The sequence below is a fragment of the Delphinapterus leucas genome, chromosome 14 (genome assembly GCF_059928025.1).
Source record: "Delphinapterus leucas isolate spDelLeu-1000000601 "Yukka" chromosome 14, BTC_Dleu_Yukka2, whole genome shotgun sequence".
In the NCBI taxonomy this organism is placed as follows: Eukaryota; Metazoa; Chordata; class Mammalia; order Artiodactyla; family Monodontidae; genus Delphinapterus; species Delphinapterus leucas.
The window spans coordinates 19,345,931-19,359,831 of NC_143142.1; the positions used below are offsets into that span (position 1 = coordinate 19,345,931).

The following is a 13,901-nucleotide window of genomic DNA, read 5'->3' on the forward strand; positions in this document are numbered from 1 at the left end:
GTTTTATTACATTTTGAGTGTTTGATTTAAAATCAGACCTACCCAACAGCGTGAAGGAATTTCCACACACATTATAATGAGCAGACACAGCAGCATGTCCCCTGTGTGAGTCTATTTATGTGACCATCAGAACTGGCAAAACTAATCTATGGGGGGAGAGGTTACAATAGCTTTAATTAGGGGCTGTGAGCTGATATACTGCCTGGGATGGGCATGGGAAGCCTTCAGCAATGCTGGAAATCTTCTACACCTTGATCTGGTAGTGGTTATACAGGAATATGTGTGTGTGAACAGGAAGGTACTTATAAAATCAAGGGCAATAAAGTTGGACACACATGAACTTTCGTAGATCAATTGAGGCTCTTCTTTTATACTTTATAAGAACATTCCCTTACCCTGTTTGTAGCCTTCTGTGTCTCTGTAACTTGAGGCCATATGATGATTTGCCTTTTCCAACATTTTATTATGAAAACTCTAAACATATGGCAAAATTGAAAGAATTTTACTGGGGACACCCGAATACACACCACCTGGGTTTTACCAGTTAAAATTTTGCTGTATTTGCTTTCTCATATATCTATCAATATGATCAATGTGTTTGTTTTGTTTCCTTACTATTTATTGTCCACAGAATGAGTTGCTAAGCCACCTACTGGATCACTACATGGGTTGATTCAGTTATTAGCCAGAACGCAAGTAATCAAAGCAGATTAGCTAACCCTCCCTCCCCCTTGATGGTACATCTGGGAGCTGTGATACCTGTCAGAGAACGGTGGCTTTGTTTCATATCGTCCTGGCCATTGTCACATCTAAGTCTTCTCAATGTTTTAGTTTTCTCTAGAATTTTTAAAGCATTTGGTCAAATTACAGAAATCAATGACATATATATATATATATATATATATATACATACATATATATATATATATAGAGAGAGAGAGAGAGAGAGAGAGAGAGAGACAAAGCAGAAGCATAGTTTACCTTTTTCGACTGTATCATAACTATGCAGGATGACAGTGGTTTTTGTTCCCTTTAAATTAATGCACTGAATTTAAATTCCACGTCTCTGATTCCAGGGGGCGATTTGCACTATCACCTTTCACAGCACGGGGTGTTTTCTGAGAAGGAGATGCGGTTTTACGCCACAGAAGTCATCCTGGGGCTGGAACACATGCACAATCGGTTTGTCGTTTACAGAGATTTGAAGGTAAGGCCATTGGACAGACTCCTTCTGTTTATCGGACCTGTGCAGTAGGTGTCGTATTGCAGTTGTGGTCTAACAGGCGTTTCCACCTCTTTCATGGTATCCTGTCATTTTCCTCGTCTCAGCCCCGATAAAGGCATCACCTTTGTGATGTCGGTCTCCTCCAGACTCTGAACTCTGTTCTAAGGACTCCATCCTACTTGTCCCTGTTACCTCCGTGCCTGGTGCAGCACATATGCCAACTCAAAAACTTCAATTGGTTAATTAGTGAAAAGCAGGGTAGGGGTGTTTTGTTGTCGCCCATTTTGCAATTGATTGTAATTCCATTAATGTTCACTAAGCAGCTGGCTCTGGTTTAATGTGAGACCTGGAGGTGCACAAAGGCGAACTAGCAGAGAACATACATGTCTTATGGGAAGTATCTACCTGTGAACCAACACGTCGAAGGGCTGAGTTATAACTCATTTGAGGCAAGCCTGATCCGATCAGGGCAGAGTGGCTGACAGCCTGGAGAATTTCCCCCAAAGGGCACTCTCTGAGCCTCAGATTGTTTTGAATTTGCCTTAAAAAATCACTAATGGACTTTCAAATCCCTGAACTACATAGCCCCAGTCTTCCATGCTTGGGCTTCTTCACTGTGGTTCTCTTTAAAATCTTACTGGACTTGGAAAAAAAGGAAATAAGCGCGTTCTGAGTTTTTCCATTCCAGACCATGATGCTTGGTCCCAGGTTCTGCGTTAAGGAGGGAGTTGGGAGTTTGCTTGGTACATCCGCGGTGATATTCGTCTAGCCAGCCGCATGAAGATGGGGGAGGAGATAAACGGGACCTTGACAAACTATATAGAAATGATCGCGCAGATATATAAAGGTGTAAATAATGGTGAGAAGAAAAATGATAGCCATGGCAACTTCCCAAGGAGGTTGGGAGGAGAGTGGGTTTGCCTCCTCTCTGCTTCCTTCTTAACCTGAACCCAGGTTAACCAGCTAAAATGTACACATGATGTTCCTTTGCTCGTGTGTTTTGATTAGCTTTTACAGGTTACCTCCTAAGAATCTAAAATGGTGTATTTTAGTGTTGGGCATATTATGTTTTTCACAAGGGACTTTGTAACTTTTAAAGCCTCCTGCAAGGTTAAAGAATTACTCCCTTAGCCTTCTTCATATGAACATAAAGAAGAAAAAAAGTATTTTCATCACATTAGAAATAATTAGACACTGGTTGGCACATGACATTTTATTTCCTCATGGTGAGTTTTGCAGAAGAATAAAATACACGCCGAAGGCCCATGAAGCGCCATTGTGATACATTTTAATTTAAATCTATAACTGGTTTCTAATCATCTTGATGCAGTATTTTTGTCTTCTAAGCTATTTAGTAGGCAATGGTATTATGCAATTTCTATTCAGACTTAATTCTAGTCATTCATGACTATTCACGCTTCAGGTTTATAATGGCATGTCATTATTTTTCTTTCAAGCAAATCAATAGCTGATCTCCAGCAGAAAAATATCAAGATGACTGTAATTCAGTGTGTATTAGGGAGAGGAACTTTGTTTTCCACGATTATGCTGACTAAATCTAATCTTAATGGATACGTCTCATCAGAGTTGTGGTCAAAATCATATTTGGTCATTTGGTAGGGCCCTCTGTTGATTCTGTACTAATAAACAGAAATGACGTTTATCGGGATTAATGCGGCACTGTGGAATATTTTGATTTCTTTGGTCACTATTTGTATATTTTTACAAGATTCCTTTCTGTGCTGTGCTTCGTGGCTTCATTCTCTGAAGTCCTAGCAGTTACAGAGGCCAAGGAGCCTGTGGACTCACTCCCTTTGGGGAGAGACTGACCATTCTGGCTGGATTGCACTTCTTGCTGTGAAAAAGAAATACTTTAACTCCGATAGACTGTGGTTGTAACCCTCCAGTCTTACCTGCCCTGTGTCCCATCATCAAATGAGTAGAATCCTTCCCATCTGTCATTACCACTTTCCTGCTGAAATTAACATGAAACATGCCATTGTCGGTATCATGCCCCACTTGGATGTGATGATATAATTAATGCTAGGATTCATGTGTAGGAATGAACTGTGATAAAATAATGAGATATCAAGTGCCAATAGTTTTAGAAGTTAGCCCCTGGGACATCTTGGGGACTCTTGAAGATCACCTTCTCTTTCATTTTAGCCCGCAAATATCCTCTTGGATGAACACGGACACGTTAGGATATCAGACCTTGGTCTTGCCTGCGATTTTTCCAAAAAGAAGCCGCACGCGAGTGTGTGAGTAGTATAGCACCTCTGTCCCTGTCGTTTCCTAACTCAACTTGCCTATTCACTCAGACCCCGACGTGGTCATTTGTTCCCCCATTTTTTTCTTGCCAATAGCGATTTTCAGCATGTGGCAGTGCCGGGTCAGGGGAAGGTCCCGTATCCCAGGCTGTGGGAGAGGAGATAAGGGTGATGGTGTGCTCGCTCTCACCAGTTGGGGGAACATGCAGGGACCCACAGTGTAGCTGCCTGGGGGCAGGGTGGTCTAAGGGAAAGATAGGGGCCTCAGCAGCAGACCCAAATCCATGCTGGCCGTGTGACCCTGAGGCAGTCAGCTCACCTGCTTGACCCTCAGTCTCTTTATCTATAGGGTAGAGGTAGTAATAGACCCCTGAAAGCTTATATGCCAAACAAGGTGCACAGGCAATTGCGTAGAACTTTCCAAGGAAGGCCCAGAGGTCAGGTTTCTCTCTCCATCTACGTTTTCCTTCTTTTTCAAAAGTTTGGGGGTTTTTCGCTAAAAAGAAATTAGAGTTCTTTTTTTAATTTAAAAAATCATCTCCTTGCAGTTCAAGCTTTTAATGCAGGTCATATTGTTAGATCTGAATATTACATTCGTCCTCTAAACAACCATGCAGAGGAAGCTCCCTGACGCCCTGGCCGTCGGCCAGCACCTGTCCCCTCTCAGGGGACCCTAAGCTGCTTCCAGCAGTGGCCATGCTTGTTCTGCAAGTGTTGACACTGGCCCAAGGACTTCCCTGAACCTGAGATTGTTAAAATGACAACAGGAGTATGAAGTAGATGCCCCGGGGCTCAGGAGAAGCAGAACGGAATACGTACTGGTTTTTATTCCTATTTCTTTAGTATCAGTTTATCTGGGTGGAAGATGTGGACATATGTGCAGTTTGTGGAAAAACAGGTGACTTTTGCTTGATTTTTCTTTTTCAATATATCAGTCTTAGCAGTGAAGCTCTTAAAATTCCATTTTATTGTGCATCATTACTGTGTTGAGTGGTCTTGAAGTAACTCCCAGGAGTCTCATTTCATGCATCCGTGCAGAAAATAAACTATAAATCCTGTTTTTGTTTTTTTTTTTTTGTGGGACTAAAAATAAAGTGGTTCTAAAACTGCAGTACTTTATGAGGGGCTACGTTAAATCAGAATTGCCATTTAAAGCCCGGATCAGATGTTAATAGCGATTAGCACCGTTTCTGTAACCATGTTTCTCTCTTCCTACAGAATCTGGGATATGGTGATAAAAGCCTTAGCATTTTGCCAGCACTTGACAATTATGAGGCCAGAACCTGGGGTTGTATAAGCCTCTCCCAGGGAGTTCATCAGACATTTTTAAGAGAATCATTTGAATTTTTAATGCCACGGCTATTTGGTATGCTAATTTCTTCAATTTAGTATAGTCACAACTGAATATGAATCCGAGAGCTCAGAAGAGTTAATCTCCCAAGGGAATTAACTTTCAGATGCAGAGCTACTTATTCCCTTACAGGACCTCCCCCTCTTCTTAGTGTAATTCACATGTCAGCTCTGAAAGACGGGCTTTTGTCCATAGCTGAACAGCATCTGTAAAGGGATGGGATCGGGAAGGTTGATTTTCATGTTTAAACGCTGGTAGTGAGGCCACTACTTAAAAAGGATAAACGCACAACAAAATTTTGTATTTTTAAGTAGAGGAGGCATGTCATGGCTGAGAGCAAAGGCTTTTGAGTCAGCAGATGTGGGTTTGAATCCTCCTTCCACGTGGCACCAGCCTCATTTTTCTCCTCTATAAAGAGGTAGTAACAATGCTGCTTACTTCACGTGACACTTGTGAGGGTGAAGTCAACTCCTTCATGTAATAAGTATTTACTTCGCATTGGCTGTGTGCCAGGTGCTGGCGATGCAGCGGGGACTGAGGCAGAAGAGCTCCCTGACCTCCTGGAACCAGCAGCCCGGGGGCTGTCCAGGAAGTGACCGGTCTGGGGGACAGCACTCATGCCATGAGTTGAACGTCGGCTGTCCCAGGAATGTGTGGCCGGCTGCTCTGAATATGTTGTTATCTTCACAGAGGACCCACAGGGCATGCGTTATAATCATCTACTTCTATGGGATGGAAACTGAGGTTCAGAGAAACTAAGGAACTTGAACAAAGTCACATGCCTGGCACATCGTGGGGCTAGACTTAAGACCCAGTTCTGTCCGACTCCAAAGCTTGTGTTCCTTACACTCTGTCTGAACCCCCTGAGGCTTTGAGAGGATCGACTTGGTACGAGACTAAAGATTTGTGGCCAGAATTTCACCCTAGACCGGGCTTCTCTGGTCTTTTCAAAGCTGTAGGTGTGATGCCAGGACTTCGTCAGACGCTGGCCCGTCTGCACAGCAGCGTTGTGGTTGGTTCTCCAGCTAGGTTTAGACTCAGTCCCTCTAATGATGGAATCACATTCTGACAAACTGAAAGTGAACCATGGAGCAGCCACCAAATGACACAGAAACACTTTGTTTTTGGAATCAAACAGATCATCAGTGACTCATTGAGTCCCAGCTTATTTTATCCAGGACCACAAAGCTCAGTCCCCTGTCACCGTGTCTTCAAATGCTCAAGTGTTCTTTCAGCATGAACAGCACAGATCGTCAGTGGGAAGCGGCAGGGAGCGCTAGGTGCTGCCGTGTAGGCAGAAGCTGAAAACCGTGGAGGTGGGCAGGTCTAGCGCTCTGCTGTGTCCAGTGTCCACTCAGAGATGTCATCTGCGTTAACCCCACGCATTTATACTCGTTGAGATCTTCCCATCCCAGAACTGGGTTTTGATCCCGAGAATCGCAGGTTAAAAAGGTCACCACAGAGGTTTTCCCAGCAACAGCAAAGTTAAACCTCCCCAGAAAATGGCTTGGAGGCCCCTTGAGGAAATCTCTGACTCTCACAGCATGCCTTGCTGACCTCACGCTGTCAGACTTTGGTTTCTGGATGGCGAGCTTTGCTGAGGGATGGACCTGTGCCCGTTTTCACTGTTTGAGAAAAGTCTTTCAAGATAGAACTCGGAGGCAGAGAGGGTATCGGGCCCAGTGCTGAGCCAGGATCACTTCTCGGAGCAGATTCTCACTGTTTCCAAGCATAAGTTAAAAAGGATTATAATAACATAAGGATAGAGAATAAAATCCCTAACGTAAGTTGAGTTCTTTTTAAGAGCCAGCACTACCCTAAGCCCGTTACATACGTGTGATCCTCACGGCACCCCTGTGGGATGAAGGTGTCATTTTATCACCCATTCTATCAGTGAAGAAAATCAATGGAGGATGGGAACAGAGCTACAGTTAAAGGCTTTTTCGGGGCCATTTCAGGCCATGTCTTTGAAAGTTCCCCACGAGCCCTCTCTTGCACGCTTGGAACAGTGCGTGCTCAGATCTTTAAGGAGGGGTGGGGAGTCGCAGAATGGGAAAGGATTTTGAGTCGCAGATAACACATATTATATATAAATGGTTGTCCTCCCAAATGATTTTTCTCAGCTTCCTGCAAGTCGCCTGCACATTTGTTTGGCTGAGTCCTTTGAGCTGTCAGCAGCTCTTTAAACCGGATACGTGATTTCTCCGTCTCCGTACCTGTCGGCTTGTCCCCCCACGCCCGCCCTGCCTTGGAGACCATCGTGACCGTGGAAGGGTGGGAGATACGATGGGCATGTGTGCGAGCCCTGGTCCTCAGCACGGGAGGGTGGCGCCACACGGGGACGCCCGTGCCCATCCCTTCCAGGTCTCTAGCGCTACGGTGTGGTCACTGTTCACCACCCCCTCCCCCCGCTCCCTTCCCCGGCCCCACACATCTCCTCAGGAGAGCCCTCAAATGGGCCTGCCCTTGGTTCCTCCTGGCTGTAGTGAGGAAGGACTCCCGAGATTAACATTTCACCTCCGAGACCGTGGAGTGCGCGCATTGTTCATACTCATTTCATATGGTAGTTTATTTATATTCAGTTCTATCCTAATGAAGACAGGAAAGGTCGTTTTCCCACTGGGTGTTTGCTGAATCATATTTGGTGGAAGCACTGTCGTCCCCTCCCCCTTGTTCATAGTTGCCGACATTGATGAATGATGCTCAGACCTCTTGATGAGCTGGGAATATTTTATAAGGTCTGCAAGCACTGATAACCGCACATACCCTTTCTCCTCCCTAGGGGCACCCACGGGTACATGGCTCCCGAGGTCCTGCAGAAAGGGACTGCGTACGACAGCAGTGCTGACTGGTTCTCCCTGGGTTGTATGCTTTTCAAGCTTCTGAGAGGGTGAGTGAAATGCGTCCTCTTAGTACCATCACCATGGCATGCACTTGGATCAAAATCCAAAATATTTACATGTTATTAGGTGCTAATATCGTTTTAGATCACACAGTGATCTTTAAGCCACACACTGATCCAGGCGATGCCCACAGCTCTTTCTGCCCGTAAAAGTGAGAGTTTCTTTTCCATAAGCTTTCGGTGTTTTTGTTCCCTACCAGGAAGGTATGCCAACACGTTTAGACCTGAAACAAGACTTTGTTGGAATATTTCCATCGATGTCTTATTTGGGGAATAAGTGTTATTTTTAAATGTAGGTAATCGAAGAGGGTAGAATTTCTTTTCCCTGGAATTAATTACTCATGACTGTCTTGTGAGGTTAAAGCATTTTTTACACGAAAGGATGCACACCCAAAGAGAACCAGTTTTAAAAGTGTGCATCTGTTTGTGAACATGCTGAAATTTGTAGGTTTCAAAAAACAAAAATGAAATTGTGTAATTCTCTGTTTTTCATTTGTTATACTTGACCCTTAGTTCTAATCTACCAGGGACGATGAAATACAAGCGGAAAGAGGATGGAATGAAAGCGCTCTCCAAATATGTTCTCATATTGAATGTTTACAAATTATGTTAATATTTCCGTTAATTTTAAGAGTCTTTAGCCAATTTTAACAGAGCGCTGAATTGTTTAAGGTATGTTTTTGATTATTCTCCATTCACAGAGATACAAAAAGCAGTTTACATTAAAATTTCCTAGTCAGGATTCTCCCTGTAACGTTGCTTCTATGAACACACAGGCCTGGTAGTTTGCTAAACTTGCCATGTTTCCCTCAGAAAGCCTTATTGAGCATCGCTGCATCTTCTTATTACCTTTAGCACAATCTGAAAAGAGGCTGGATTCCCTGTCTTCCCCCCAAACTAGGTTCCAAGCACCCCGGCTGCTTCCCCAGGACCTGGATAATCTAGTTGTTCTCTGCTCACCACATTCACTTGGGAACTAAAATTGTATTATTGCTCAGAGAGTCAGGTCCTGTTGGTCCTTAATTGAATTATCATGTTTGTGGAGCCTGGATGGCCTTAATTCATGTCATCAGACTAGCTGACCTAATTAGAGAGTTTCTGCAAAGCAAATCAGAGAAAACCACTTCCCACCCGAGATGTTTCTCCAGCCAGCGGGAGTCCCTGCATGCATGGTAAGTGCATCCGGACACACCATCTTCACTGAGGTCCCCGCTGAAGAAGGGGTTGGAGATTAGAATCCACACTTAGAGAGTCACGAGATGATTTAAGAAAAACTCTGCACAACAGCAAAAGCTGAATGCATTAACTCAGGATTCAAAAGTCAGTTGTAGAATGTGGCAGGGAAACTTGCAAAATCTTGCATTTAGGGCTTTGTTTGTTTATTGATTTTTGTTTAATATTGTTATTCTGTCTGTTTATAATAATGTCCATCTGTGTAGTCTAGGGATGATCTGGCATATACCACTATTTTTTAAAAGATCTGGTAATTGGTTTGATCGTTATCTCTATGCCAGCAGTGTGATTTGTAGCTGATAAAGCCAGTTCCGTCTTACTTGGTCATGGTTCAAGTTTGGAGGACTGCACTGGAAGGTGGTAATTCGTTTATGACATCCTTGATCAGGCTTGACTGAAGCATTATGTTTGATGTGACCCCTATTGAGAGGAATCTTGGCCAACAGGAAGACATCCAGAGGATGGTCATGGGGATGGGATGGGATGGATGGATAAGAAGAGATGAGAATGGTGGCAGCTAGAAACCGTGGCTCATGTGGACAGGTTCAGAGAGCTGGGTACAGTGCCTCAGGCAGCCATCCTGTTGGCTGCAGCTGTTGGAAGGCCCATCTCATTGAAGGAGGCGTGCCCATCTGCACAGCTCTAGACAGTGAGCGTTTTCAGGAGGGAACAGACTTCAGTTTGACGCAAGAATGTCCGTTCAGCATTTGAGCTGCCCTGTGAAGGCATGTCCCGCCTCACAGATAGCCAGCTCCCCGTCACTGCCTGGTGACCATCCACTGAGCCTGAAAATGGCAAGAATCCTTCCAATGCCTAACAAAGAGAATAGACGAATCTTCCCTACGAAGATGTATGATCGTCTGCCATTCTTCCTAGCACTTGTTCAAAAGGCAATCCCAGGAATGGAGAGAACACTGAAACCAAAGAGCGGGGAAACATTTTTTGACTTAAGTGATTTAAATACAATTCGGTGAGCATTTATTGAGTACCTGCAGTATGCAAGAGCCTGTGCTTGATGCTGTGGGGGAGGGAGGGAGGGAGAGGGGGAGCCACACACAGTCCTGGAGGAACTCAGAGGAGAGTAGATAGGTACACACACACACAAAATCGTGAGCTGTATGGGCGGTGCTGGGAGAGCAGAAATGGGATCACCAGGTCTAACCTGGAAGCACAGGGCCGACTTGACAACTTCACGTAAGAGTTGGTATGGGAAGTGTTCTCTCACAGACAGGATGGCAGGATGAAGACCTGGAGCGGAAGTAGACGACGGGGAGGGGACAGTATGGAGCAGGTGCAGGTGGTCTTTCCCCATCAACGACCTGTGAGTGAGGTGGGGGGGTCAGCTGTTGGTCGCGGGGAAGGTGTGCTGAGTGAGAAGATGAGAAGATGGAGAAAATTGGGGCAGGGCCGGGGGCTACCTAGAATTCCATGCTGTGCAGGTGGGGCTTTGTTCTTAAGGCCCCAGAGACTGAGGGCTTTTAAGCAAAGGAGGGACAGAGAAAGGAAGCATCTTTTAAGCAAAGGTTGGGTTGCTCTTCAGTAAGAGGATGCTGGTGGGAGGCATGTCTAAGAACCCAGGCAAAGGCTTGAGTAAGCGCTGTGGTACTGGGATCAGAAAGGCCACAAATGACTTAACAATATCGTTCTTACAGTCCATAGTGGTTTTTGTTTTTTCAGTGGATGCTTGGCTATGGACAGATAGGAGTTTAGATTCAAGGTGATTGGGAGGATGGTCACATCACTACCAACGTCAATGGGTATAAAGTATCAGTGGTTCATATTAAGCTGATGTTTATTGAGGGCCCTTCAGGAGCAAAGCATCATGGTGAGATCTGGAGGCGATGGAGCCTTCGTCCCCTCAGCTTAAACGAGGGGTAAGAAGGTTCCATCCAGGCGTACAGAAGCACCCTATTCAGTTCTTACACACTGTACAGAGGGAGCCCGAGTAGCTATCTTTTCCCAGACACAAGGGGCCTAAGGAACTGAAACAGGTAACTCAGGAGGGGGTGGGAGGAGAGCGCGGCCAACACAGCTTCCCGGGTGCGGGCTTCACAGGCAGTCTGTCCCCCGGTATCCTGGCGCTCTCATGGGGCGGCCGCGGCATCAGTCCTCATGGGATGAACCAGACTCCACGCCAGCCACTCCCCAGCGCTCGTCCTCAACCCCAGGAGTGCTTGGCAATGCCCGGGGACATTTTTGGTTGTCACAACGTGGCATCCAGCGGGTCGAGGCCAGGGTTGCTGCTAAGCATCGCACCGTGCACAGGGCGGCCCCCGCTGCTCCCACGAAGGATCACACAGCTGAGGATGAGAAACTGCCCCGGAGCAAGTCTCTTCCCCTCCTCCCCACATCTGCGCAGTGAGGGTGACCAGTGGTCACCAAGGGTCTTCTTTTCGCTTCTGTTTTCTCTGATCAGATACTGCTCACACTGACCAGTGTGCCCCATTGCTTCCGCTGAAACACTTGTCTGAACCCCTAGTTCTGTTGTGACACCCTAGAAGGATCCCACAGGGTGCAAGGGACAGGAACCTGGATGTAAGGAAGCTGTCGAGGCCCGAGAACGTGTTTGCATCCCTGGACTCAGTGATGGACCCATCCGCTCAGGGCTGTATGTTGGGTGGGGGTCACTGCTTCCACTTCAGCTGACTGTCAGACCCTGAAGAGCATCTGTGTATAAAGAGGTGTCCATATTGCAGATGTGCGGAATCACCGTCATCATCCTCAATCTAGAGTTCAGCTCTCTGTGAAGGGAAAGAATTGACGTGACAGTAGCCTTGATCTTAAACTTGTCACCATTGGTTGTCAGACACAAGGAGAGAGCCCAGGTGGTGGTCTGGGGAGAACTGAGCTCTGCCTGAGGTTGCCGAGTTGGCTCCCATAGGGAAAAACAGGAATGTTTATAAATACTTTGGTAGCTATTGGCTTAGGTTCAAAACTCACATTTGATGTGACATGCAACCTTTTTGGTATTCTAAAATTTTTTTTTTTTTTTTGCGATAACGCGGGCCTCTCACCGCTATGGCCTCTCCCGCTGTGGAGCACAGGCTCCAGACACGCAGGCTCAGCAGCTATGGCTCACGGGCCCAGCCGCTCCGCGGCATGTGGGATCTTCCCGGACCGGGACACGAACCCGTGTCCCCTGCATCGGCAGGTGGACTCTCAACCACTGCGCCACCAGGGAAGCCCTAAAATTAATTTTTGACGTAAAGATGTGTAGTCACTTGTATTTATAAATGGATTGTTTCTGAGCTCATCTTTTCACTGTGAATGATGTATCGTGCGTGTGTGTGTGTGTGTGTGTGTGTGTGTGTGTGTTTCCCCATCATTTAGCATGCCTTGAACGATTTCCCAACTCGTTTGGGGGGAAATTTTCGGCTCTCCCACTCTCTCTGTTATTCAAAAGCCACATCTGACCACTGTACATGTGAATTCTATTCCCATAACGTCCCCCGACGCAGCCGGAGTGTTGCATGTGCTGTTGGAAGAGCTTGGCCCACGTCATAAGCTGTTGACAGGCCCGTTACTGTCTCCTATTTAAAGCGGCTGCGTCGGGGAGCAGCTGTGATCACACAGGATCTGCGAGCACCACGTGCCTCCCTCAGAATGGAGATCATTACTATAGGAGGTTTTCTTTAACATTTTCCAAAATAGAAACAGAATCTTGGGTTTTGTTCACAAAGAATAATCAAGAAGACATTGGAAACAGATGCGCCTCAGGGCTTGAAAGACCAGACTTTCTCAGCACAACAGTCCAGAACCGAAGATCCGACAAGCATTTCCGATTGTTTCTTATTGAGTCAGACGTGGCAGAGCTATATTTATCAAATGGGATTTGTAGCGATCGGGCCCGTGTGCCGGGAATGTTTTTGGCACCGCTAACTTTAACTCCCGTCCCCTCGCAAAGCCCTCCCTCTGGTCACATGAAAGAGTTTTTAAATTTAGCACGGAGCATCTCTGTCAGAACACAGTCGTCCTTCTCTCCAAGTGTCTGGGCACAGCCCTCTGCTTCCAGCATCAGACGCAGGCAAGCGCATGAGGGTTGAGAGCAGGAAGGGGTCCTCCGGCTTTGCACACAGGAGCCAAAGCAGATGGATTTGCCGAAACACAGGAGACCTTCACACAATCCCCTTTTATACGTTAAGGAACTCTGTGGGGTAGGAGCAGTTGTGTCATGAAGAGAGACTGAAGTTGTAGTAAGATTTAATAAACTATATTCCTTTTCTCTTGAACCATGAACATGTTAATATCTCTGTGTATTTTGCATACAGAATGATACAAGTCAAGTTTTTAAAAATTATAGTATCTCATAAACAACAGATATAGTTTGTTATTCTATCCCATTTGCTTTTTAAATGCAGTAATTTTACATTTTTCTCCTTGGAAACAATTAGGATGCAAAGACTATTTCCAATCAAAATCTGTTTTAAAGATTGGCGTGTGTTTGCTTGGTACTAATTTACCTTGTTTAGATTTTGTTTTCCAAATTAATGCTTTCAAGAGATGGAAATTACTGTGTTTTTCACTGCCTAGGAAAGAAAGCAAGCGTTAGAGTGCCCTCTCTTGTACAAAGTGAAAATTGAAATATTTAAATAAATACTCTGAAGTGGAATCATCATCATAGTTTAACTTATTCAGTAGCAAGAGTGGGTGGACGTTTTAGTTCTTTTTTCTAAATCACATTGATTTATGTGCCCAACATCCTTATCCATTTTATAGAGTTAACTATTTTATATGATATCTTGCCTCAGATTATGTTATATATGCCTTATAAATAAATCTACAGGGTTGATCATTTCACAGGCATGTCTTACCATCAGAAATCTCAACCATATCCCTTCTTTAATTTTCAAAATAAATAAGGTCAGGGTTTTCTAGTTTGCATGTTTACTAGTCTCTTTTAATGCTAAGAGTATCTTTGTT

General features: G+C 45.2%; 1 protein-coding gene across 6 annotated transcripts in view; it reads left to right on the top strand.

The window, feature by feature from the left end:
• GRK3 (G protein-coupled receptor kinase 3) overlaps nucleotides 1-13,901 on the top strand; it is a 145,953-nt gene that overhangs the window by 93,109 nt on the left and 38,943 nt on the right. For all 6 annotated transcript variants that reach the window (XM_022550787.3, XM_022550784.2, XM_022550790.3 and 3 more), the window contains 3 exons: nucleotides 1,077-1,207; nucleotides 3,392-3,486; nucleotides 7,629-7,736. In XM_022550787.3, the coding sequence (XP_022406495.1) occupies nucleotides 1,077-1,207; nucleotides 3,392-3,486; nucleotides 7,629-7,736 (334 nt within the window). The remainder of the gene's footprint in view (nucleotides 1-1,076; nucleotides 1,208-3,391; nucleotides 3,487-7,628; nucleotides 7,737-13,901) is intronic.